Source organism: Tenrec ecaudatus, chromosome 16 (genome assembly GCF_050624435.1).
Source record: "Tenrec ecaudatus isolate mTenEca1 chromosome 16, mTenEca1.hap1, whole genome shotgun sequence".
NCBI classification, from domain to species: domain Eukaryota; kingdom Metazoa; phylum Chordata; class Mammalia; order Afrosoricida; family Tenrecidae; genus Tenrec; species Tenrec ecaudatus.
In genome coordinates this window covers 25,403,241-25,429,951 of record NC_134545.1, presented here as the reverse complement: position 1 = coordinate 25,429,951, position 26,711 = coordinate 25,403,241, and the positions used below count along the sequence as shown (strand labels likewise).

Below are 26,711 nucleotides of genomic sequence, written 5' to 3'. Positions count from 1 at the left end.
AGGGCGGGTTTGGCAGCCAGAAAAAGCATATTCCATGCCAACAAGCCCTTCATATTTGGGCATCGAGATTGAAGCACCGTCCTAGTTGTGATTCAGACCACAGCAAAGTAAAGCCGGACAAAGCCCCTTGGCTGGGAGAGACCCGCGGAGGCCCAGGGAATTCTTAAACAGGATTAGGCACCCTATCCTATGGAATTCCAGGGCCGGAGATGGAAGCTTAAATGGGTTGCAAGCTGCAGCGCTAAAAGCCGGTTAGGGGGTTAGGGTGCTTCAGGTTTGGGAGCCAGTGTCGAATTCTCTTGATGATTCTTAATTGTTGGAAGGGAATCTTGTGTGATATGAAGTTGGAATTTCATGTTCGTTTTCAGGCCACACACACACACACACACACACAATTAGAGATGGCAACCTTCAGAAAGAATAAATTTGATAACTTGGCCAAGGCGGGAAAAAGTCCAACAACAGCCTCTGGCCAGTCAAGGCCCCTCCCTGGCTGCTGCCCCAGTGCCTGGAGGGGGAGATAAGCTTCGAGGCCAGCACAAGGGTTGACCTTGAAACACTGGGGCTGGAGAAAGGGTGCAGAGACAAATATGGTGTCTTCTATGAACTACGGCACTCGAAACCAGAGAGGCTTTTGCTGGTACCGGGTGGGAGGAGAGAAGAGAAAGGATTTGCTTAGAGGGCCACTCTTGAACTTCTTCGCTCCCGGTGTGGAACGCTTCGGAAAAGGGAGAGTCTACGCTATGTCACTGGGTCTCCACGCGGAGAAATTGTTGAGAGGACAGAGGTTATTGGTGTGCATAACGTCCTTAGGGTCTCGAGTGGGGACCACCTCGGTTCCTTGCTTCGCATGAGAAAGAATTCACGCTGACGCCTGGTTTTTAACCAAAGCAGGTTTTTATGAAGGACGGGAGAAGTTTCAGGTTTTAGTTTCAAAAGAGTACATGGTATTTCAGGGCAGCGTGCCAAACCACACGTAAACCTCACTGGGGCTCACCCCTGAACACGGGCCACCTCGTGGGACTGCGTGCTCACACGTGGTGAACTGAGGGCAGAGGGACCTCGAGCCGGGCACAGGAGCAGCCTAAACGAGAGGAGACAACCTTCTCCAACCTGCCACGGACCTGGAGCAGGGGTCCTAGCGACCGTCTGCCTGCTGCCAGGGTATTTTAAACCTCTGGTTGGGAGGCGTGGTCGTGGTATTGGTTGACCCCATTAGCTGAATCAAGCCTACCTGGGCCTAGTTTAGGCCCCCAAGTATAACACCCACCTGGCTGGGGTGGGGGTGGGGGCCTGAATTGGAGCATGCCCAGTTAATGTTTTCATAGGTGTGTTCAATGTTCACCTAATTCCTTCCCAACCTCCTTTGTGGGGGCCTGAGCAGGCATGGGAGGGACAACCCACTCTATCCCTATCCTGGCTACCTAACAATACCGCCACAATGCACATGTGTGCACACGTGAACACACACACACGTCAGGCTGCAGGCTGTCCCTGGTTCTGCAGCCTCTGCATGGCCTGGGAACCGCCAAGAGAACCACCTGGCGCTCCAGGCTCCCCAAGTCCATGCAGGCCTTTTACAAATCATTGCTAGGTGTGGGCACTTCCTCCTCACATCCCCGCCCTCTCCCCCTATCTTCAGGGCCAAGTTCCTTTCAAAGACCCAGCTCCTACCTTCCTCTCTCCCTCCTTTCCCACACCCCCTCTGCCACTCCCTTAGCAGGGGCCAGGCTCCAGGGAGCCCAGGAACAAGCCCAGGGGCGTGCTGGCCTTCTGGTGGAGCGAGTAGGGTGCACAGTGTGGGGAGCACCAATATGCTCTTAGCCTCTGTCTGCTGACCTTGCCTATTTTTCTTCCTACCCTATTCTTCATTCATCAAATTATTAAGACTTGAGCATACTCTTAACAATTTCTCAAAAATCTCTTCTTTCTTTTCCACCCATTGGCCTGTGGGCAGGGCTGGATCTTCTCACACATGCCCGGCATAGTACCCGGCATTTGGCAGATATTTGATAAATGTGCCCTTCCTTGACACGCTATCAGTCTGAGTCTCTATGCCCCAAGGCACTTTCTGCCCAAGAAACTGTGGCCCCAACTGTGGGGCTCACTCTCCCTCTGCCACCTCTCAAAGCCCACGCTCACCCGAGACCTGGGCTTTCCCGGGCTCTTGACCCCTCTCCCAGGCCTCAGTGCTTCCTAAGCTTTGTTACCACCATTTCAGTAGAAACCCCTTGTACCCACCCCCAGCCTTTCCCCCTTTCCACTGGAGACCAACGTGAAGAACTCTGTGTGCTTAGCGGCAGACCAGACACAACAGGCTAAAAGCAGCGGTTCTCAACCTTCCTAACCCGTGACCCTTTAATACTGTCCCTCATGCTGCGGTGGCCCCCCAATCATAAAATTATTTTCGCTGCTACTTCATCAATGTAATTTTGCTGTTATGAATTGGGCGACCCCCAAAGGGGTCATAACCCACAGGTTGAGAACCGCTGGGCTAATGGGTCAGTGAATTTGAAAACGAGAGGAGCGGAGGAGCGGGAACATAGCATCTGAAAGTTACAGGACAGTGTCGGACGGTGTCACACACACCTCAATGGAGTCCCATCAGTTGGGTGCGATGACATGAGCTTCCCCACCCGCTTGTTCCGCAGCTGTCGGACGTCGTGAGGCTATCACAGAAGGACAGGGCTGGAGTGGGAGGAGGAGAGCGAGGGCGGGTATGCGTCTCAGGGGTTAAGGCCATGTGCTTCAGGGGACAGCCTCTGACTGAGGGCCCCTGGGTGCCTTGTTAACTGCATGAACTTCCATGAGCAAAGCACTCTCATGCTGCCATCGAGTTGCTTTGGATGCCCCATCACCCGACGGGGCAGGGGAGCGTTGCCCTTGGGCCTCCCGACCGTGGAGTAGACAGCCGACAGGGTGGCTTTGTGCTCAGCCTGCTGACCAGGCCGATGCGCCACCCACGATGCCGCCAAGCCTTAGGTTCTCTAACCTCTCTGCACTTGTGTTCTCAGCAGAACCCACTGTGAGGAGGCAGGGCTGGGGACCCCCCCCCCCCCACTGCGCTTACTTGTTCCCTTGAGGTAAGGGACTCAGTAAAGCAGGGCCCCTGGAGGTGGCCCTGACAAGCCTTTCCAATTCTTAGTATGAATCATTGTTCTCTCACCACCCTATCACCCTGACATGGTTCTGTCCAAGTGACAGGATTGCTCCTGTCTTCTTTGAGCATGAAGCAAATGGGAGGCCTGTCCCCTGCCCCCGAGGACAAGATGAGGAAGGGGGAAGTTTTATGAACAGCAACAAAGGCAGGTAGCCTCACCACCCAGACAGGGACCATCTGGGTAGCTCAGTGGAAGAGGACAGAACAGTCCGGCCACCGAGCTTGGGCTCTGGCCGGTGCCTGCAGCAGAAAGCCTGGCTACCCCCTAGCAGGGGGCTGACGCCAAGCATGATCTCAGCTGCGTCCCCAGCAGAGGACACCGCGGCCGCTGTTCTGCATTGCAAATGCACTGTGATCTGGTGCGACACAGAGGGATTGCTATTGATTTTCACTTGTACAGACTGACCTGACAGCGGCTACTCGTCAAGTGCCTGTCTGCTGCTCTGCTCCGGATGCTCATCCTAACCACGGGCAAGTAAACTGCACTGGCACTGAGGGCGATTTGTCAGGGTCCAGCTGGGCTGGGGCCCTGGCTTTCATTGATGGGCTCTGAGCCAGGCCTGGCTAGGATCACCCACTGCTCTCCCCCCATTGATTAGCAATGTTATGGAAACAGCTTGAGGGTAACTGACAGCTGCTGCCAGGCTAGGAGCTGGTTGACTAAGAAGCTTGAGCAGGGCTTGGCAGCAGCATCGGGACTGGCTCCTGAGCTCTCTAACCTTGGCATCGTGGTTCCGCATTGGGCTGCTGGCCACAAGGTGAGCAGCTTAAGACCAGCAGTCTCTCCTAGAGAAAGATGAGACTTTCTACTCCGGAATAGAGTTCCAGCCTCAGAAACCCACAGGATCGGCTCTCCTCTGCCCTGTGGGTTGCTATGAGTTGGAATCGACTCGATGGCAGTGAGAGAGACATGGCCCTGGGAGCAAGGAGGCGGAGTCCTTCTGGCACTGCCTCTGGTGCTGGCGCGGTATCCGTCGGCCAGCTGTGATGACACACCTGTGGGACTCTAAGCCTCTCCATGGCCAAAGGTCAAACGAAGTGTCCATTCTTGTCCTGCTATTTCTCACGCTGTGGCCTGGGAGCCCCTCTGCGGCCTGAATTATGTCCCCTCAAATGGGCTTACAAACCTTGACCTCTGTGCCAGTCAAGACCATCCCATTTGGCAAGGGGTTATCTTTATTACGGTAATGAGACAGGGCGTCTTTTGAGTCAATCTCTTGATGAAACAAGCAAGTGGAGGAGACCACACTCAAGCGCACTGCCGGCGAGTCCTTTCAACGCGCAGTGACCCTACAGGGTGAGGTCAACTGTTCCCGCGGGTGTCTGACACTGCAGACGGCTCACCTTCCTGCCACGGAGCAGCTGGTGGTTTCACACTGCTGATCAACCAGGAGGAGGGGTGAATGAGAGCTAGGGTGCACGGGGTGGGGGTAGCAGAGCAAGGATACCTTGGTCATCTCCCGAGCGAAGTTGCCATTGGAGAACGGGGCAGCAGGGGCGTGGGGCACGCACACACACCAGGGGCCATTGGTCAAAAGCTTCCAAAACTCAACTCACAGACCCTTCCTTTTGTTTTAATAGGCAGGGTTCCTGCAGTCCAGGGGAAAAAGGAGGGGGGTCTTGCTGCATGAGGTTTGGGGGCTCAGCGCTGTCCCTTTCCCACCAGCAGATGGGCAGGTGCCTGCTCGAGGGCCTCTGGGCCCTCCACGGTGGGAGAAGGCACTGTGTGTTCAGCAAGAAGGCGCTCTCACGACCAGCTGCTGGGTGGACAGCGACGCCTTCCATGCGACTGGGACACGGCAGCCTGCTGGTATTGGCAACCTCAGGATGGGATCATGCCTTTGCCTCTCTTCCGGTCAGCCATGGTTCTCCGGTTGTGATTGGCTCGGGTCGCCTTGTTGGCTTCCTTTTTCCTGCGCTCCTGGGTTGTGTCCCGGTTCTGCCCGTGGCCCCGGGGGCTGCCAGCCACTGCTGCTGAGCTGTCATGCCGGTACCTAAGTGAGAGACAACCCAGCCCCGGGAGAGCCCATCAGGTGGAAGCAGGCCTTGGAGGTCGCTGTGAGAGGACACAGGCTCCAGCCAGGATACCCATGTCCCTACAGCAGGCTAGGCTGGCAGGAAGGAAGAGGTGAGGGGCTGGCTGTACCTCACTCCCCCGTCCCTACAGGCCCACCTGTTACAGATGAGCCAGTTACTCTGCCCTGCACTCCAGACCCTTCCAGACCCCTCAGTGGCTAGGATCCATCCCAGCTCTGTGCTCAGGGGCAACGATGGAGGAGGAGCCAGAGGTGCTCCCCCCAGCTCTCAGAATGACCCCTTCCCTCTGCGGCCAGCAGGCAGGGCGTGCTGTGGGATCCTAGCGCCAGGGGACAACCTGGCTTAGTCTTATGAGGAAGCGCGACTCAGGTACACCATCTCTGACCCACTTCCTCAGAGGAAGATGGGGGGCTGGGGAGAGGGGTCTCAGGCTACCCTTTTCCACCTGCCCCCGCCAGGCTACAGAGTCCCCTCCCTGCCCAGACCCGATACACACTCTCCCTTTCTGCGCATTATGGGCTGTTGCTGCATCTCACATGCCTCTTTCAGTCTTGACGGCCGTGTGTCTGTCTGTCTCGGTCACACCTCACCCCAGTGAGTGAGCCATGGCCACAGGGCAGCCTCGGCACTGGCTGAGAAACCCCTGGAAGATGTGTGTCAAGCCATGCTTACAAGTGTGGACCCAAGAGCTGGGCCACCTGGTTCAAATCTCCCTCCACCACCTACCAGTGGTCTGACCTCTGACAGGTTCCTCAGGGTCCTCGGCTGGATGGCAGCAGTAACCGTGCATCTAACTCAGGGTGCGGTCTCCCCAACCAGGGCCCTTCCCAGCAGCATCAGCCCCTTGCATGCTCACCCTCTCCTGGCGAGGAAGGCCATGCGCCTGGCTTCCGCCTTCTCCCGCAGCACTGCAGGGTCCTGCACGAAGTGATCAGGCTGCAGGGGAGGAGCGGAGACAAGAGTTGACTCCTGAGGTGGCTCATTCCCGCAGTAGCAGCCTGGTGCCCAGGCCAGGCTGAGCCAGCCTGCAGCCCTGCTTTTCTGGGGAGCCCCTCTCCTCCACCTCCCCGGAGGCTCCACAGAAGATGGCCTCCCGGGGAAGCCACCGTGGTCTAGCACAGCAGAGCGGCCCCTGGAGGCCAGCCCTCTCCCGAGAGCAGGCAGCTTTTTGTAGACAGTGCCAGGAGGCTGCCTCAGAACAGCGAAGGGCCACAGTGTTGACACAAGAAACAAGCAGGCTTTCCATGAAAATCGGGCTGTCCTTCTCTGGAAAGGAGGAAGCCACAGGGAGCTGGGGGCGCCCTACTCCCACTCATGGGGAGCTCTGTCAGCCAGGGACCAAGGGCCTGGGAGGGCAGATGTGGTGGGGCTCTGGGCAGCTGCTCCCTTCAACCAAGGGGGCCCTGCCTTTACCTATGTTAGATCTGGAGCTTTCCAGAAGATTTCATTGGGGGAAAAAAAGCTCAGTGGCCCCCCAAAATGCAATTTTGAACCCCCCTGGGCTGGACAATCTTTTCAGGCTTCTGGTGAATAGCTGCCTGCCCCTAGTCTGGCCCCCGGTGACTGGGGTTGCCTGTGCCTTCCCGGGAGACAGCCCTCTTCTCCTCACAGAGATGTCGAGCGTTGTGGAGACCAGATGCAGGGACGCAGGGGCTATAGCTGGCTCCCCTGCCCACCCTGCCACCTGCCACAGAGGTACCTTGGGGGCCTCCTCTTCAGCTTCCTCCTCGTCATCGTCATCCTCCTCCTGCGCTTCCCGGGACACTCTGGCTCGAAGCACCTGAGGGGTGGTGAAGGGCCTGGCGGAGGGAGAGAGTCGGTTTGGAGAGAGTGTGGCAGGAGGAAGGAATCCCATGGGGGGAGGGCATGGCTCAGGAGTGGTCACAAGCCAGAGCACATCGATGACGCCCTTCCTGCCAGCTCTGCTCCAGCCCCACGGCTTTCTGGGGTGACAAGGGCCAGACTCAGGACCCTTACTTCAATCTCAGCCTGTTAGTATCTGCAGGAGGAGTCTCCACTCGAGGTTTTTCTGCAATTGAGAAACTGTTGCGGAATACCAAGTCCAGGGTGGCTTTGGAAAGTTTGTGGGAAAATGAAGTGAAAAGATAAAGGGGTGGGGGGGAGGTAAAGTATTGGGAGGGGGAGTGGTGGGAGGAGTTGAATGTAGAGTTGATGGTGTGAAATGTGAACCCCTTCACCTAAGACACACACACACACACACACACACACACACTTCATTTTTTTTTTTAAAGGTAAACATTTCCATAAACTTTGTGGAGCCCCTCATGAATGCGGCCTTATTCAGGTTGCAAAGGAAGGGATAGGCTGGGGGGTGAGGGTGCGCTGGGTGAGGGGTCGAGGGCCTGCTGCTGCCACTAATTGGCTGTGTGATGGGGACCCTGGTTTCCCCCAGCGCCTGCAGTTGGACAGGCTGCTGGACGGGGAGCTGCTGGGCCCCCAGGGTCCCCGGCCCCTGGCCTCACCTGCGGCTGATGAGCTCGTCGTCCGAGTCCATGTCATTGGCGCCCACCTGGTTGCCGTCGTACGTGTCATCGTACTCGTCCTCGTAGTCGTCACGGCAGGACTGGCTCTCCCCTGGCTGCAGAGGCACCTGGGACGGCCAGAGGACGGGCTGGAGGGCTCCGGGCCGGCGGGGCCTTCCCCCCACCTCCCCGAGCCCAGATGACCTCCGGGGGGCTGCGCACCTCCTCCACCACCACGCTGTACTGCTCGTAGCGCTGCCGCTGCTCAGCAACTGCCCGCTTATCGTTTAGCAGGCTCCGCGCCGTCGCCTCCCTCCTGGTGCCCACACAGAAACAGGGGAGAACACCGTTAGGGCCAGGGAGCCATGGGCTCGCTCCTGGAGGACGATGCGTGCCCTCAAACACTGGTGAGGGGGTGAGGGACTCTCGCACATCACGCAAATGGTTCTCGAGAGGGGACCCCCAAGGGCAGCTACCCACCCTTTCAACGGGCAGAGGGCAAAGAGAGGTCTGCCAGGGAGGATGAAAAGCCAGCGAAGGGCCCTCCCAGCGCGCACAGGGCTGTCTGCGCTGCAGAGCGTCGTGAGGCGGCTCTCAGGAACCGCAGCAATATGCGCGGACTGACAGGCATACAGTGTGACCCCATCTGGGTCGGCAGCAGAAAGCAAAGCAAACTGATGCACCGCCTCCACCTGCTGCTGATTCGGCCCCAGTAGCCGCCACCCCGTGGAGGGCAACGGAGGGCATCACTGCCCAAGCCCACACCAGCTGTCTGCTCAAGCCCACGGTGGCAGCCACGGTGTATTTCCGATATAGCGAACATCAACACAAGACATGACAGAATTCAAGATTTTTCTTGTTAGAAATGCAAAATGTAAGAGGTCCCTCCCTGACAATAAAACTGTCTTTTCAAGCTTAATCAACAGGGCTATTCCAACTCTCAGGAAAGAGGCAAGGGAGCCAGCAAGGGCATTAAGGTGAGTAAGGTGTTCAGATAAACAAGGGCTCAGGAAGCTGGTCTCACAGTCCCGGGAGGAATGTAGCAATCACTGTGAGGTCTGCTTTCTTAGAGAATCCATTGCAACCTGTGAAGTTGGCAAAACCTGCTCCTCTTATGATGCACACCTTCCTGACACGATCGCTGAAGACAAATGGGTCCATAAGCACATGTGGTGAAGAAAGCTGATGGGGCCTAGCTATCAAAGATATAGTGTTTGGGGTCTTAAAGGCTTGAAGGTAAACTAGCAGCCATCTAGCTCAGAAACAACAAAGCTCCCATGGAAGAAGCACACCAGCCTGTGTGGTCATGAGGTGTCAAAGGGATCAGATATCAGGCATCAAAGAACAAAACATCAAATCATTGTGAATGAGGCGGAGTACAGATTGGGGACCCAAGACCCATCTGTAGGCAACTGGACATCCCCTTACAGAAGGGTCTCGGGGAGGAGACGAGCCAGTCAGGGTGCAGTGTAGCAACGATGAAACATACAACTTTCCTCTAGTTTCTCAATGCTTTCCCCCACCCCCCACTATCATGATCCCAATTCTACCTTACTAATCTGGCTAGACCAGAGGATGTACACTGGTACATATAGGAATTGGAAACATAAGGAATCCAGGACAGATGAACCCCTCAGGACCAGTGGTGAGAGTGGTGATACCGGAAGGGTGGAGGGAAAGTGGGGTAGGAAGGGGGAACCGATTATAAGAATCTACATATAACCTCCTGTCTGGGGGAATGACAACATAAAAGTGGGTAAAGGGAGACGTCGGACAGTGTAAGATATGACAAAATAATTTATAACTTATCAAGGGTCCATGAGGGAGTGGGGAGCAGGGAGGGAAGGGGGAAAATGAGGAGCTGATACCAAGGGCTCAAGCAGAAAGCAAATGTTTTGAGAATGATGTTGGCAGCAAATGTACAAATGTGATTACCCAATGGATGGCTGGATGGATTGTGATAAGAGCTGTACGAGCCCCCAATAAACTGATTAAAACAAAACAACCTGCTCGTCTGCTCTTCTAATCATGGGAACAGTTCAAGGCTTTGTCTCTCGTGTATTAACTTGCGGGGTCAAGACTGAACTCTGGAGCCGCTTGGAGGGAAGCCCTGGCCATTTTCCTTCTGCAGGAGCGCGGGACTAAACCCAGAGTTTCTTGAATCAGCCTGGTCTCTGTTTGGGGCGGTGGTGACTGGCTCTAGTGGACCCCTTGGGGTCCGACAGCATTTTGAGTACCTTCCAACTTAGGGGCTCATCTCCCAACACTGTCGCAGACAGTGTCACTAGCGCTGGTGCCAGCCATGCCCTAACTCACGCTGACACACACCCGAGGGGTGGGCACGGCCACTCAGCACTTGGCCCCGCTCCCCACCACTGTGGAAATGGCTGGCCTCCTATGATGCCCTGAGGCCCAGCCCCAACAGCCCCCCGGCTTCCCACTGGACACTACAGAGACCCTTCTCTACCCAGAGGTGGGCATTTGCATCCTGGATGGCAGGCAACGGGCAGGGGCATGGGGATGTGTGAGGCTGTGTTACTGTACTGGGTGATGAGGGACACTATCCCTTGGGCGGGCGGGGGGCGGGGACACAGTCACTGTGGCACCCTCATCGATGGGCTCGGGGTGCGGTCCCTGCCTCCACACCCACTGAAGCCTGTCCGCAGTGGGTGACCCTGCTGGCATTTGGAAGACTGGTGGCACAGCTGTCGGCACCACAGTGGGACGGGTGAGCACGCACTGAGGCTGCCCGCTGCTACTTCGAGGGGGCCGTGGCGGTCAGAACAGCTCCCAGTGAACCCCAGTGGAAGGGGCCCTGGGCTCTTCCTCACCTCCACAGCGGCCTTCCTTCTGTCTTACACTTGGGAGGCTGGGTGAGAGCTCCCCAAAAGCAAATGCTGTTCCACCCCAGGGGAGGACACCTGGGGCAGTGCAGGCAGGGAGGGCACACCGGGGTCACAGGGAGTGTGTGGCACAACTGTCCTAGGCTAGGGACTGAGGTCTCTTTTCTAGAAGCCGCAGGTTTGGCAATGCGTCCTGTGGAATGCAGCCTCTGGCCTGCAGGGGAAATCACTGAGATGCCAGGCAAGAAAACCCAGCCAAGTGGTGACATCAGGTCTCTGGAATGGGGTTGGGGGTGGGGGACGGGCCAGGAGGGAGGACAAAGCCCACACAGCCCTGGGTGGAGGCCGCCTCCATTCTTCTGTGCGCTGGCTTTGGGCTGGCGGGGTGGGGACTACACAGAACTGACTGCAGCCCTTGTGCAGCCTCTGGGGCTTGGGCTCCCTTCCCAAGGGCCGAGTAAGAACAGCAGCCGCATGGGTGGGCCCTCATGCCACTCCCAGTGGAGGAAGGCGGCAGGTTGGGGGGCCAGGAAGCAGGAAGTGTGTGAACTGAGCCGTGCATGCCTAGAGGATGGGGACTGTGGGAGGAGCTGGCTGGGGGCCTGGGGGAGGGTGATGGAAGGTTCCCCGGTGGATGGCAGAAGGGTTTGCTTTGAGCCAGGGAAAATGTTGTCCACAGGAATCTTCCATGTCAACCTGACTGTGACTGGCCTCTGAATGGACCGGGGCTCTCTCTGTCCCACGCTTGGGGCTGAAGAGCTTGTCCCGGGTAGTTGGAGACCTCAGGAGGACACTCATCCTGGGGTGGGGGGTGATTTCTCACAAACGTACCTCCCAGGGTCTCTTTACTGAACTGAACCTGGCTTGGGGATCACCTAGGCACTGGCATCTGTGCTGGACCAGTGGGCCAGACGAACGAGGAGTGCTACCACCCTTTCTGCTGCACCCACAGCCCCTGGTCCACTCCGTTACGGGCAGCAGGATGGTCTGGCTACGTGGCTTCTGCACTCCTAGCCCCCTGGCCAGATGACAGAAGTCTGGCTCAGTCCACCTCCCCCAGCAGAGGGTGCAGGCGGGGACAATGGAGCTCGGGGCCTCATGGGGAGATAGAAAGAACAAACTCAGCAGGGTGGGAAAAGGCCCAGGGCGGTCACGACTTCAGCAAACCCTGGACACAGTGGCTTTGGAGACGGCCTTTGGGCACCCACGGCCACCTCCTTCGTTTAAAGTTTCCACCCCGTGTGTCTAATGCTCTATGGCCATTTGGGGGTGAGGCCTGGGTGCCCCCCGATGCCTGTCTCCCTGGTGTCTGGCACAGGACTGGCTCTAATAAACTAATGAAGGAATAAACAATGAACTTATGAATGAAGGCTACCCGCCCAGGTCACCTAGCAGAGTGAGTTCAGTGAACACGGTCACCTGGGGAACAGCCCAGGAGTTCGCAGCCACTTCAGCCCAGCCCTGCTGCTGAACTAGCGCAGATGCTCTTGGGTGACCTGCCACCGGGGAGAGTGAAGAGCAAACACACAGAGTTCAAGGGGAAAGACCATTGCCAGGGATGCCTGACCTCATGGGCCTGCCAGCCCAGCCTGGCACCCGCCTTCTACCAGCTGAGGTCCTATCTGCCCCACGTAGAGCAGGGGCCACCCAGGGGTCACGCTATGTGGAACAGCAGCCTCTGAGGCAAGATCATATCTTGGGGCTGGGAACTGAGATGTCGCAATGTACGTGACTAAGCAGTTTGTGGCTGCTTCCTGTCCAGCCAGCCAGATGGCTTTCACAGCCACTGTGGGCCTGCTCCCCAAGCCCTCAGCCAGCCAAGTGTCCTGCACTGGAGGGCCCTAAGTAGGTGGGGAAGCTCAAGGTCTCCACAAAGCAGCAGCCTGTGCCCCAACCACAAGGACAGGGGAGGCCGCCTCCATGCTCCGCAGTTCAAGGGCAGGCTGCACTTTCTGAGGGGTTCCATGAACTCACTCCTCGCCAGAGAAACTGGGGGACAGGCAGTGATGCCAACTTCCTATTCACCACTCTCCCCTCTATTTCCCTGTGGGGCTGGCACGGCACCGCACTCTGCCCCCACAGCCCCTGCAGACGCCTCCCCACTCCAGAGATGGCGAACATTGCACAAACAGTGCAAGTTCATGGACTCTCACTCCACTTCCATTCAGCCAAGGCCCTGCCGCTGCCTCTGCTGTGACAGGTCTCCTGGGCCCTCAGGCCAGCGTCTTCCCTAGGGCCTTCCTACCTGGCTGAAGCCTGACCCACAATCTGAACCCCACCCTGCTCCACCCACAGTACTTGCTGTTCACACACTGCTAGGAAGCATGTTTGAGGAGCTGATTAGTGCCGGCTCAAGGTGGGCAGGGGTCGTGTCTGCTTGGTGACTTCCCCTTACCCCTTCACCCCCTCTCCCCTCACCCCTCCGCCCCCCCCCCCCCGGCCAGCATCTAATCCAGGCTCAATGTTGTAATCACTAGGCAAATATTTGCTGAACGAATGAATAAATGAATCATGAATGGGCTTTTCAATGCCAAAAAAGCAGGAAGGGCACAGAGCACAAACAAGTAGGAAGCCTTCGGTGGCATCGCCACCTTCTGAACGGGCCTGAGGCATCTCTCTGCCGCACACAGGAGAAGCCGCACCATGCAGTGACTCCATGGTCAGGGGGTCAAATAACTTCAGACAAGGGGTGAGGGGACCCATTTTGGCTCCTGTGGCCTTCTGCCATCAGCAAGCAAGGAGTCACTAAACAGCCCCCTCCCTGCACCCGAAGAACCACCAGCATCGCCTGTGGGGAGCCCAGCTTGCACTTTGGAGCAGGGTCCCCCAGAGCCCGTGGCCCTGCACTCACCTCCTGCCCTTGTGCACGCGGCTCAGGTCCACGGAGTCCCTGCTGAACACATCAAACTCGTCATTCTGGAAGATGTTGTGGCGAGATGTCAACAGGGGTGTTGGGTCTGGCTCCGCATGCCTGGGGGCAGCAAGGAAATCAAGGGGCTCAGGCCAACTGATCCCCACCTGCGCTTCATTGCCCGCAGTCACTGGTTGTTATGGGATCCTTCACCCCGCTCCTACAGCCACATCGGAGATCTCATCTCAATGGCTTTCCCGAGGCAGCAGGCCCTGCAGCCACCATTCAGCAACGCCATCCTATGAGCTCGGTCCCTACAGGCCACGGAATCTCTTCACACTTTACTGGCCGCTGCAAAATGGGCAGAGAGCGGCCAGAAGCTTGTCCCATAACCCTCACTTGTTCATGGAAGAGGCACTCGCTCCCTCCCTCATTCCTGCCGCCCACAGGTCGCCCAGGACGCAGAAGGGGCCGTGTGAAGGCAGGGAGTAGCCTGGCCAGCCTCGTGTGGGGCCTATGGGGAAAGGAGCCACGACAGGGGCCAGCCCAGGGTCAGCAGCCCATCATGTGCCAGGTTTCTTTAATGGGTCTTCCCACAGGGTGCCCACCATGCACACACGCTGTTCTGCAGGGACACGTGAGAACCCCGTGGGCGTGTTAGCCGGCGGGAACACCAGGTAGTGGGGAGGGGAAAGTAAGTTGGCTCCCTGGACATCAATAATCTGCGCACAGAGCTAAGGGGCCGATCCAACTTGAGAATAATTAGTTTTCCCACCGTGGCCCTGCTGGATACTGGCCCTCAGGAAGGGAACACAGAAGACACAGGTGCTATAGCAAAACGTGGCGAAGAATTGAGATGGTGGCCAGCAGTCAGATAAAATAGCATCTGGGGTTTTACAGGCTTGTCTCCGAACACGCAACCGTCTGTGTGAGATGTCAACGAAGTCCCCATGGAAGAAGCACCCACCATCAGTCACCGAAGGACTGGGAGGCATATTATCGGAAGCCGAAGGAGGGGTCCGCATCAGAGCCTAAAGCGTGAGAGTGCGGTGTGCAGAGGCGATGGGTGGTAGCGGGAACCCAAGGTTCATTCGAGGAACTGCACAGGAAATGAGCCTCCTCTAAAATGGAGGGGCGGGAGGAGAACGCTCACGAAGCGGAGTTCTTGGGAGAGAGGAGTACGGAAGATCAAAGGCAGGAATCGGACCCGAGCAGCTAAAATTTCTGGTTTCCAAGATTTTCTGTGTTTTCGGTTTGGTTTCTGCATGTGCACACTGGGGTGAGTCTCAGAGGGGTTATATCACTGGAAGACACCCCTTGAAGTGGTGTGATGTTTTTCCATTTTTCGGTATATGAAACCTAAGATTGGTGAACCTATAGAGACAGCACGTAGAACAGGGGTTTTGAGGGGTAGAGTGGGGGGGGGTAGTAAAAGGGAGACCATGCCAAAGAATCCATGTAGAAAAAGAATGTTTAGAGATTAACTGTGGTAGCAATTGCATGATTCTGCTTGACACGACTGAACTGTGGAATGATACATGTATGTATGAAATCCCAATTAATAATGTATTTTTAAAAAAAAGAAAAAGGAGCTGAGGAGGGTTTTCCTCCCACCTGTCTAGGCTGCGGTCCAGCTGGCTGAGGGCCGGGGCCAGTCGCTGCTCCAGGATGTTGTTGATCACCTGCTCCGGGTCATAGCTGTAGTGCGTCAGGCAGGCCAGGATGAAGCCATCGCCAAGGTCTGGCAGCAGGTCTTTCACTTGGGAGATGAGCGAGTCGAGCTCCACACCAGACACAGGGGGATCCAGGGCAGCGGCTGCCCCCATCAACTGCAGGAAGAGTATATCATATTGGGTCATCGGGGTGACTGGGTAAAAGGCGGGCAGGAAACAGCATGGGCCTTGACTTGAACCTTTCCCCTCCTGGCTCGTGGGCTGCTTCTTGGTAAGAAGGGAGCTTAAGATTTACCTCTGGGCTACTTCTGGTTGGGTGAGTTTGAACAAGTTGCTTCCTGTCTGAGAACTGGCAGAGCAGTCCCCCTCCCACCTTGGCCACCTTGGCTCAAAGAGGTGCTGCGCACCCGTGGCGGCTGTGACCAGCCACGGCTCCTGCTGACCACGAAGGTCCAATTCCAGACCACACACGTTCAGGATTGATGTCGGGGTCGGGGAACGCAGCAACATGGCACCTGGACCGAGAGCAGAGGCTCCCCCGCTCAGCCTCGTGTTTTCTTCAGCCAGGTGATCAATTTATACACTGCTCAGTGGCGCTTGATTTGCTAGGAAAGGGGCCCTGGTGGGACAGTAGCTACATGCTGGGCTGTTCACGTGCCCAGACACCCCGTGGGAGAAAGACGTGATGTGGCTTCCACTGAGGGCCACTATGGGTCGGCAGCGACTTGACAGCAGTGGGCTGGGCTCAGGTTTGTAGTTTCAGAAAGAAGCTCCCGAGATGCTGCTAGAGGAGGCTGGTTGTTCAAACAGACCCGCTGTTCCACAGAAGAAAGGAGAGGCCATCTGCTCTGGAAGGACCCACTTACAGGTCACTGTGAGTCGGAATAGCCTTGAGGGCAGGGGTTTGGAGGGTTGGGTTTTCCGAGCAGGCACAGTGGAGCCCTGCCATTCCATGGAGGGGCTGCCCGGGAAGGCCAAGCAGCAGGGCACGAACTGCTCCCCACTACAACCACAGCTGCCCAGCTGCCACCTGCCTAGAGGCAGCTCGCAAAGAGCCCACACGCAAGATTCGCCTCTCAGTTTACCGACCGAAAGCGGAGGCTGCAGTGCAGTGGTCCCAAAGGACCCAGTACAATAGAGCTGACTGGCAGCTCAGGAGGTACAGTCCCCAAGTCACCCTGCCTCTCCCTCCTGCGGTGTAGAAAGCAAGGGTGGCTTCCCAGGCGCCCACCATCCCAGGTGGGGGCCCAGAGGGCAGCAGGCAGCAGCACTGCCTCAGACACGCACCTCCTCTTCCTCCGAGTTCTCTGGGTGTGATGGTGTTTGAGCGACAGGCCCCGCCATTGCTGCGACCCCTTTAAGATCCTGGGCCACCAGAAGGTCTTTGGCTTCTGTGGTTTTCTGTCTGTCCACCCCTTCCCACGCACTCTCCACTGCCTGCAGGATGTAGGCGGTGCGCGTCTCATCACTAGGAGGCCGTTAAGTGTTTTCTCCCTCTGGTCCCACAACCATCTCCCCCCCCCCCCAGCTCTGGGCCCCCAGCTTCTGCCCCGACCAAGGGCTTCTGGCTGTGCTCAGTGGGCATCTGGATGCCTGGGCTGCATGGCAGAAGGGGCCAACTCACAGTCACGCTAGCCATGCCACCCATCTCCTGCACCCTGAAACACGGTGTTCAGAGAAGCCTCCTGTCTGAGGTGCTACGGGCTTTGTGCAAAGGCGCGCGTGGGGGTGAGGGTGGGCAGGGTTTCCCTAAGGCAGGACCGAGCAGCACACTGCAGGCACTGAGACAGCCCACAGCTTGCTCTTAAAAACACCCCGTCCCTTCTACCACAAGGGGAAACACTAAGCTAGAGGCAGGGGATCACGTTAGAGGCCCTCACTCTGTTTCCAGTCCCTACCCCAGCAGCCACAGCCTCCTCACCGACCACTGGGCCTCCATGGTGGTGTCGGGCCAGTCCAGGCACCTACAGCCATGCTCCTCGCCATGAGAATCAGGCAGTGAGAATCAGGCTGTGGCTGTGGTATGTCTACCAAGAAAGCTGGGGGACCTGTGTGCTCTTGGGCTCCCCTTCCCTGCGCTGCTCTGGGCCCCGGCCAGGCCAGACCCCTTTTCCGAGGCAGCGGCTGAAGGATACAAGACCGACGAGGCCTGCTGCAGGAGGCTGACATCATCAGCCACCGGGAAGAGCGTGTCGTAGTCCCGGAGGAACCTGTGGGGACAGTGCAGACGGGAAGTCGGTCAAGGCTGGGCCACACATCCCAGACATCGGCAGGAACCCACCGGACAGCCGTGTGGGGACTGGCGGGCAGGGTCACAGGCTGAGGCCCAGCCTGGCCACACTCACCTCTTCTCCTGCAGCAAGGAGCTGAAGACCTGAAGGAATTCCTCGATGAAGCCCTGAACGTTGTCACTGCTGGAACAGGACCCGGGGGGGGTGACTGCATTCTCCCCATGACAGCATTCTGCTCCTCCCCGGCCTCTGCGCAGCCCGCCCCAAACAAGGGGAGAGGGCGTGGGAAGACGGTCTTCTCCCCAGGGCTTACCTGCGTTCCAGGATCGGGAGGAGGCAGACCTGGTTCATGAGGATGTGAAACATCTCTAGCAGCTTCTTCCGGGAATGGCAGAGCCTCTGCCACAGGTCCCCAAGCAGCCTTTCAAGGAGAAACAAGAACGGGACTTGGGAGGCACCCAGGTACCTGCCAGGCCTCGGAGGGGCTGAGATGGCAGCTGCAGCCAGAGGGCCAGCTAGTGCTAGCGCCACTTGTCATCTCCAACGGTCCTTGGGGCCCAGTGGGTCATTCAACAAAGGCTGGGAGCGGCCACTGAGGGGGTGCCTTTCTTTGCCACAGGACTCTAGATGAGCTCGGACCCGCCTTACTTGGGGTCTTCAAGCCTCCTCTTCTTAATTGAGGACTCCAGCTCTGGAACTGCCGTTTCATAAAAGGAGGCGAGTCTGTGGAGGTACACACAGGTAAAAGGCTGGGGTTCGTTCTGAAATGCCACACTTCCAGAGAAAATCAGGACAATATGAGCAAGTGGGACGGCCAATTTTTGCTCCACGAAAATTTTCTGGCTCTGGCTGGCCCTCAAAATCAGTGCCAGGGGATGTAACCTGGAGCTGTGATCTGTCCTCAGCCCGAAGCGGTTCATGCGAACAGATCGACAATGGGGCGCCAAGAGACACTGTCATTTCAAAAAGGGACACACGGTCACTCTTGTCCTTTGCTCCCTCCCCTCTCTTTTCTAAGCAGGCCAGAACTCCTTCTCTGGCCCAACCAGATCTGGCACAGGGCACCCGCTTGTTGCTTCTTACCTGAGACCCCAATCCCACCCCTTCCCAAAGTCACATGCCAATCACATGGGCCCCCCAGCCCTCCTGGCCTCCCCTAGGCTAACATCCGCCACAACTATCTTCCTCCTTGTTCTCGCCAGGCCCCTCCTCCCTGGTTTGTCCTGGGCCCACCAACCCTGGGGATTTCTGCCCGGAAACAGGTGCCAGCACTTCAAATGTGCGTCCTCACAATTTCTTTCTTTTTCAAATAAATCATTTTATCAGGGGCTCTTCCAGCTCTCATAACATCAACTGTATCGGGCCCATTCGTACGGGTACTCAGGCTGTTGTACAAGGGGTCGCTATGAGGGGGAGCAGACTCGATGGCACCTCCCCACGGGGACAGCAAGTGGTCCCTCCAAATGCTCACAGCGCGTTCCTACGTGACACAGAAATGCGGCTCTTAGCTGTCTACCCAAAGGGACTTGACCACCCACGTTCGCGGAAACGACACCACTGTCCATCCACAGAGGAATGGGTAAACACGCGGTGGGATCCAGGCCACACCACAGAGATCCCAGGAAAAACTGTAGGCAATAAGCCAGGCGTGAAGTGTGAAGGGATTCCACGAGTTGGCCATTCACAGAGACAGAAACTAGATTCGTGGTTCCTGGGGCCTGGGGGAGGAGAGAAGGGAGTTATTGCTTCAGGGTGAGCGTGTGCAGAGATGAGAATGTTCTGGAAGCAAAGTGGTGGCACTTGTCTGACGCGGGGAATAGCAGTCATTAAAGTAGCCAACTTGAGGGAGGGAACAAAGAGGAGCTGATACCAAGGGCTCAAGTAGAAAAAAATGCTTTGACAATGGCAACAGCAATATATGTACAAATGTGCTTGATACAATTGATGTATGGATTGTTAAAAGAGCTAGAAGAGGCCCCAATAAAATGATTTATAAAAAAACAGAACACACAATATAAAGGGGCCAATTTACGTTACATGTGTGTTACCATACACACAATTATGAATGAATGAATGAAGTGGCAGCTCCCTCTCCCTTGTGTATAACTCTTCCTCGGAAGCATCCTAAGGCGAGAGCTGCCTAGGGCAGTGCTGACTGTGGGACAAGTGCTGTCAGGACAAGTGCGGTCTGCTGACTGGCTGGCTTCTGGCAACTTCTATCCTAGGGTAGTGCCCCACCGGGGAAAAGGTAACCAGGCCAAAAGGGACAGGCCCTACTAGGCCCACAGATGGTACCAGACAAGGACAGGGAAGGCAGTTTGGCCCAAATAGACGCAGGTGGCGGCAGGATGCGTTGGTGGTGGGAAGGTAAACTGGTACAATGCCTGTGCAGGGCGATTTGGCGAGATAGAGCACAAGTTAGAAGCACATGCCATCTGTCCCTGCAGCTGCAAGCCTGCTGTTAGGAATTCTCTCCTCAGCCACTTGCGAGGGGCAGCAGGCCGAGTGCGCAGAGTTCATCCCTGCAGCACTTCTGTGATCGTGGAAAACGACCTGAGGGTCCATCTAGGGCAGTGGTTCTCCACCTTCCTAAGGCCGCCACCCTTTCACACAGCTCCTCATGTGGTGGTGACCCCAACCATAACATTGTTTTCATTGCTACTTCATCACTGTCATTTTGCTACTGTTATGAATCAGGCAACCTCTGTGAAAAGGTCATTCGACCCCCAAAGGGGGGGGTCACAGGTTGAGAACTGCTGAGCTAGCGGTCTGGCACCTCTTACAATGGAACTCTAACCTCCACTAAACGCAGAATGTGCAAACATTATGCTTCATATATTCAATATGCCAGAATTAAACAGGAAAAGGGGAGCAGTGGGGGCGGGGTGGTATATGTGACATGCACCTTTGTTTGTACACATATGAAATACTGCCAGACACTCCCAGGCTGGCAATGGCTGTGTGTGGGGACCAGAAGCAGAGATGGGAAGGGCGGAAAGAGGGTGTGAGGAGGAAGAGTGCCAGGATGGATTCGCTGGAGAGCTGTCAGAATGGAGGTGGTGTCACTGGCTGAGCGTGCAGTTCCCGGCAGGCCATGAGTACAGCGTGGCCAGGCTGGACCAGCCCTGGGCTTGTCCTGTCTTCCTCCTGGCCCTCCGCCCTGTCCCTTCCCCACCAGCATCGCCCACACTTGGGAAGGAGCGTTAACAAAGCAGGGGCGGCCTGCGATCAGTGGAAATGAGGAGGACACAGTGATCATGACAGGATCTCAACAGATGGTAACACTGCACACAGGGAACCTGTGCAAGGTGGAAACCTGTCAGAGCAGGAAAACACAGGTTGCGGGGGCAGGGTTGGTTTATGAAATACCACTCTATATATTCTAAAATACTACAAACAGGTGTCACTTTTCTTATCAGAACACACATCTTTTAGACAGAGTCAGCAGCTACAACCCCAGCCCACCTCCTTGCTTCCGGGGGAGACACTGACTGGCTCTTTCCTCTAATGGCCTCTGGTTGGCTGTCAATCCTAACCTCTGGACCTGACGAGCTGGGATCAGGGTGGCAAGGTGCCATCCTGGCACGTGCTGACACTAGAGAGGTATTTGTTGAATGGACAAATAAGTGACCCAGTGGACACTCAGCTGGCTGAATGGAGTTGGGAAGCTTCAGCATGCCTCTACTCCCTGGCCCAGAGACACCATATCCCCAACCAAATTCACCCACCACCGACTCCCCCCTCTAAACATACACATTTTTACTGCACAAGTAATAGATGCTGGTGAGCTAAGTGGGTGAAAGGGTCTCCCTGGCCTCGCCCTCCTTCTCTTCCCCTTCTTTCTTCATGGATTTGGGGTGGGGATCTGTCAATGGCTCTCTTGGCTAAGAACCTAGTGTGGCTCCCCTCCTCCTGTAGAATAAAGGCCTTACTCCCTGCCCGCGCATTCCAAGGCCCTCACAGGCTGGCTTCTTCTGACCACCTCCCCATTCCTCACTCTCCTGCCCCTATGCTGCACACAATTCCCTGACCTGGCTCTCCCCTGCACACCTGGGCCTGCATGTTTCACTCCACTGGCCTGGATAGCCTTCCGGCCAGTGCGCCCATCAGAAGGTGCTTGCTTATTCTTCCGGGCCTCGTTCAAAGGTTGCTCATGTCATGAACCCTTGGCGTACTTCGCCAGTCAGCAGTTTGCTTCAGAACCTAGTCATGGCCTGGTGCCTTACGTGTCTTCTCCCCTGGACCAAAAGCCACGCCTGAAGCCAGGGGCCTTGGTAGACAATGAGATTGACATGGAACCTTCCTATTCCTGGTGGTCTGTTTCTCCCCACCCCAGGTCTTAGCCCAAAGTGCACGTGCTTTTAACTCGGGATCCGAGTGCACAGGCGCCTTAGCTGTCTTTTCCGTGGCCGCATCCCAATACTGGAAGAGCGAGCCCGGCCCGGCAGCAACACCCAGCAAAGCTCTGCGGGAACGAGCCCACGAACCTGACCGCTACTTCCACAGCCAGGCTGGCTGCTGTACCTGTAACAGAAGTCATGCTTCTGGAAGGTCTGACCAGCCGCAGGGAAGGTGTCCAGAAAGGCCCAGAGCGTGGTGCAGGTGTCACAAAGGTAGAGGACGATGTCCTTCAGCTCCTGGGGCAAGAGAGAGGAGACCCAGCGTGACGGCCCACGCCCCCAGTCAGCTCTGGGGAGGGTCTGAGGGAAAAGGGACAGGACGGCGGGGCCTGTGCCAGGACGCCACACAGGTGGCACGGGGAGCACTGGACCAGGCAACAGGTCTGACCACAGCCTGGCATCCCTCGGTGAGCCCCCTCTAGCTCTTGCGACAGTAGCTCCAGTTGGCCTCCCACCGAGCTCGGAGAGCATACGAGGCTCTCCTCTGGGCCAGGGGAAAAGTGAAGTGCCTGGTGCCCCACACAGACCAAGGTCAGCCTGGAGAGGACAAGAGCAAGCCCCGCTTTCCTACGGCTTGAAGAGGGTGGAGGCGCTGCCTGTGTATGTAATTCACAGGGCTCTGTTCTGAAAGGCAGCTGGGCAGCCCTAGCATCTCCATGGTACCGACGAGAAAACTGAGGTTCAGAGGGTGACAGGACTCGCTCGCACGGCACCTGGCGTGTCCCCTTCTGAGTCACTGCGCACTGGCTGCTTTCCCTACAGACTGGGAGCTCCCGGACATGGCGGAGCTGGTGTCTGTCACCCTCATTAGACTCAGCTCCCTGACAGCAGGGGCTGTGCCTGCCTCCCACAGGGCCCAGCACGTCGAGGGCTCCAGCTGGAACTCGCTGACTTACTGACCCCATGAATGACACGTCCCCGAATCTGTTGAACCAGAGCCCCGTCCTCTGAAAGGAACGTCTCTGTCCCCCCACCACCCCAGAGAGAAGCTCCAAGAGGAAGGCGGCCTGCGGAGAGCACGGTGTGAAGGTCTCCGACTCGGGGGAAGTGGCCCTGAGCAGAAGCAGCGACTGGATGCGTGAGACAGGGTCTTTGGCATGTCACTCTTCCCAGTCATGAGGGAGCCCGGCTCTGGCTGACCGGGTCCCTGACAGCAAGGAGGTGGTCATCGGGGCAAGCTCACCTGCAGAGGCATGTCGCTGGGGGTCAGCCGGCCCCTCTCCTCGAGTTTCTGGGGTGTAGCGCAAGCCCCATCCCCTTGCAAGCCACAGTGCTGGAGGATATTGCTGAAGACCTGTGGGGTGCGGGTGGGGAGTCTGATAGCCGTCCAAAATAACCTGGACCGTATCCCTCCAGCACGAGCAGCTCGACCAGGTGAGCTGAAAATTGCCTGGGAATCTTGGGGCCACAGACAGGTGTTCCGAGGTGGACACAGTAGTGTCCCAGGAAGTACGGGTGAAGTGAGAAACGCACAAGATGAGGATGATGGGAGAATCTTCTTCAGGGGCTATGGTGTCACCATGGTGATGGACTGGTCCAGCCCCTACAGCCCCGTGGGACGTGGCTGGCTGGACAGGATGGGCAAGCACCCGGCAGCGAACATTCGAGATAGACACTTGGCAGCACAGCATACGCTGCTGTGCTCTACACCGATGCCAATTTCTGGGGCGCACAGTTAGACCCATCACGAAGAGCAGAAAGGAGACTCCGTAGTGAGATCAGGTGGGAACACTGCTGTCCTCCTGGGGTCCAGCGGCAATGCTCCCAAAGCTCCCCCCGCAGTGGCTATTTCTGGGGGATGGGGCCAGGGGGTTAGTCTCCTTTCTCTTTGTCTACACATTCCAAGTGTTCTACATGGAACATCATTATTTCCTTAGTGTCTGCAAGGTGAAGTGATCATTAAAAAAGCAGACAGAGGTCTCTGAGGAATGTGTCTTTAGAGGCAGACAACCTGGAACATGAGCCAAACCTTTTTGTTTGTTTCAGGGTTGGCATCCAAGCCTTTAGCTCCCGGTCCTATTTAAGTGGGGAAGAGGGCAAACTCCGAGGGGAGAGCTAAGACTGTCTGGCGGCGGGTCCAGAGAGGTGAGGAAGGAAGCTTTCTCCCTAGCCCCTCCAGGAAAGAGAGGGGCGGCCGTCACCATCAGGTGGGGAGGCCGAGGGCAGTACCTGAAGGATGGTGGGCAGGGTTTCATCCAGGTCATTGTAGTAACTTGGCTGCTGGGTGAAGATGTTCCCTGAAAAAGAGAAGATGGTGGGAACCGGAGAGTGAGGGGCTCTGGGGTGGGGCTGGGGGGTTGGAAACATTACAAGTGGCTGCTAGCCCGTACTGTTACCTTTCACCTTTTCCTAAGTCTGTCTGCTCTAGGAATTCTGGCCCCAGTCCCAACAGGTACTGACCCTTCCTCTGGCCTAGAACCTTCCTCTCTGGGGTAGGGAAAACATCTGGCTGGCTCAGCACAAGTTAACATTTTCAGCACCTCTGCCCAGAAAATTCTGTAAAAGATCAACCCTGGCTAAATGGGCTGGCCCGCGGCACCCAGGGAAGGGTCACAGGAGGCTCTGGACCTCGTCTGGTGGCGTAGTCAATCCTCTGGGGAAATTAGGAGCTAGAATCGCTTTGCTCTAGGAACCTGGATGCTCTCATGCAGGACTCCTGGCAGGCTACACCTCAAACATGAAGAAGACCCCAGGGGGAAGTTTCCTCAGAGACTCTCCAGCTCTTGCTCTTGAGCATGCTGCCACACCAGTCGGCCCGAGGCCAAGGCGAGAGGCCTGGAGGAGCCTAGACCTTCACCTGACATATCTCAGCTCTACCTGTACACCTTCCAAGTGCTGCCACCGCCGCTGTTACAAGTGCAGAGGCGAGTGCAGATGGGGCCTGGGACAGAAAGTCAGCTTCCAGGGATGGCACTGGTGACTGACTAGGGTGGGCCATCCATGCAGGGCCGAGACCCCAAGTCAGCCCTGGTTTGCAAACCAGCTCCAAGAGAGCTTGACTGAAAAGCTCTGATTTCTGAATGACACATGGATTCACAAACCCAGCTTGGAGGTAAACAAACAGACAGACAAAGGGGTCAGGGTAAGGACGGAATTCTGACCTGCTCTTGTTCCCCGACTCTCTGCCCACCCGGCAGCCAGGCCGCTTTGTCCACGGGCTGCTCTGGCCCAGAAAGTGGAGGCTGCCCAGCTCCTTGCTGTGCGCTCTCAAGGGCTGGGAAGAGGGCCTGTGGGAGGCTATGACTGCAGGCCTTTTCTGCTCCCCACCAGGGAAGGCAAGGAAAGGCTCTCCTTAACGAGCTGGTGAGAGCTCTGGATCTGAGGTCTGAGAACACCCTAAAGTGCCTGGACATCTCTAAGGGGGAATACGCTTCTCTGGAGAGAATCTTCTATCTCATTCTTTAAGGTAGCGGTTCTCAACCGGTGGGTCAAGACCCCTCTGGGGGTCGAATGACCCTTTCACAGGGGTCGCCCAATTCATAACAGTAGCAAAATTACAGTGATAATGAGTAGCAATGAAAATAATTTTATGGTTGGGGTCACCACCACATGAAGAACTGTATTAAAGGGTGGCGGCATTAGGAGGGTTGAGAACCTGCGCTAAGGGGTCAGGGGCCCGTGTTTGGGATCCCTGGCAGGAGGCAGAGCCATCTGGCTTTCCACTCACCCGGACCTGTTGACAGACGCCATCTCTTCCTGCACCCCCACAGGCTTCTTACCCACAGCACGAGCCTCTCCTGGTAACCCTCAGCCCATCTCCCAACAAGCCTTTTCTCGGCACTCCTCCAGGCTTCTTCCCCCGGTTCAGCTCAGCCCTGCTTTGTGCTGCCTCCGTGATGGTCTGCCCTGAGCCAGCCGCTCCACCAGATTCTCGCCCGCCTTCAAACCCTCACTGAAACACTAGCCTCCTACCTGACCTCTCGTCTCCACTCCACCCGCCTGCTGCCAGATGCACCTTGTGCCCAGCTGGCTCCCTGCACTGCTTAACCAATCAGTGAGCGCCCACGCTCACCCAGTGCCCATAGCTCACCAGGCTGGGCTGAACACTTTAAACCTCGCAGTGAGCCCCCCAGAGACAACCCATGGGCTGTGTGAGAAAGCAGAGGCTTGAAGTGGCTGTTATAGATTGTTGCATACCCCCAAATATGTGCTGTATACCTCAACCCCTACACCTGCGGTTATAATCTCACGTGGGAGTGAGTTGGCCTTGCAATATGAATGAGACAGCATGAGTGTAGATTATGACTCCATTCATCTGTTAGAAGGAGACCTCAAAGAGATAGCAGAAGCCAGCAGGAGTGATGGGGAGAGACGCCACTCTAAGAGAAATGCCACAAGCGGCGGCGTTCTTCACAACAAATTGATTCCCTCGCAGTTTGAGGAGCTGAGAGGTCCCAATTCCCGGTGCCAGCTCCAGGAAAAGGCTTTCTTCTGTGCTGGTTCACAGCTTAAGACATGTCCCCTCCCGGCATCTGGAGGCCCAGCGTTCCTTGACCATCTCTGTGTATCTTGGCATCAATCTTCCCCAGGATCTAGGAGGTTCCCAGGACAAGGACCCAGGTCCAAAGGCTGAACTCCCTCCCTGGCGCTTCTCTCCAGGGCTCTCTCTCTCTCTCTCTCTGCTGGCTTCTTTCTGCTTTTCTCCCTTACAAGATCAAGTGTTGCAGGCCACAGCCCTAGGAAAACTCCCCTCACGGGGATCAAGGCTGTGACAGCATTCAGAGTCTTCTTACAACTGACAGGCTTAGACGCCATCACATGGTGGAAGGGGCAATGATTACACAACCTTTGCACCATTCATTGCATGACTGCAAAATCACCACGTTAGTTGACATACTGCGGGGTGGAGTGGGGGCGGTATTGTGGAGCACCAGGCCACATGAAGAGTGCCGAGCAGCAGAAGCTCAAAAGAGAGGATGACCTTCCTCCGTAGCCAACAAAGAGAGGAAGTCTTTCCCAAGAGCCAGAGACCCCGGGTCTGTCTCCAAGCGGGAGAAACATGAGGCTGTCTGTTCCTTTAAAGATTTACAGCC

General features: G+C 56.6%; 1 protein-coding gene across 1 annotated transcript in view; it reads right to left on the bottom strand.

Annotated features, from left to right (window-relative positions):
- Positions 1 to 4,713: 4,713 nt before the first annotated feature.
- ASCC2 (activating signal cointegrator 1 complex subunit 2) overlaps positions 4,714 to 26,711 on the bottom strand; it is a 42,518-nt gene continuing 20,520 nt past the window's right edge. The window contains exons 6-20 of the mRNA XM_075533759.1: positions 23,848 to 23,915; positions 22,862 to 22,972; positions 21,803 to 21,915; positions 17,927 to 18,001; positions 17,592 to 17,699; positions 17,393 to 17,461; positions 17,183 to 17,257; positions 16,335 to 16,515; positions 14,989 to 15,203; positions 13,375 to 13,494; positions 7,903 to 7,996; positions 7,681 to 7,808; positions 6,897 to 6,996; positions 6,054 to 6,133; positions 4,714 to 5,154 (exon numbers count right to left, since the gene is read on the bottom strand). Of these exons, the coding sequence (XP_075389874.1) occupies positions 4,983 to 5,154; positions 6,054 to 6,133; positions 6,897 to 6,996; positions 7,681 to 7,808; positions 7,903 to 7,996; positions 13,375 to 13,494; positions 14,989 to 15,203; positions 16,335 to 16,515; positions 17,183 to 17,257; positions 17,393 to 17,461; positions 17,592 to 17,699; positions 17,927 to 18,001; positions 21,803 to 21,915; positions 22,862 to 22,972; positions 23,848 to 23,915 (1,709 nt within the window). The 3' untranslated portion in view covers positions 4,714 to 4,982. The remainder of the gene's footprint in view (positions 5,155 to 6,053; positions 6,134 to 6,896; positions 6,997 to 7,680; positions 7,809 to 7,902; positions 7,997 to 13,374; positions 13,495 to 14,988; positions 15,204 to 16,334; positions 16,516 to 17,182; positions 17,258 to 17,392; positions 17,462 to 17,591; positions 17,700 to 17,926; positions 18,002 to 21,802; positions 21,916 to 22,861; positions 22,973 to 23,847; positions 23,916 to 26,711) is intronic.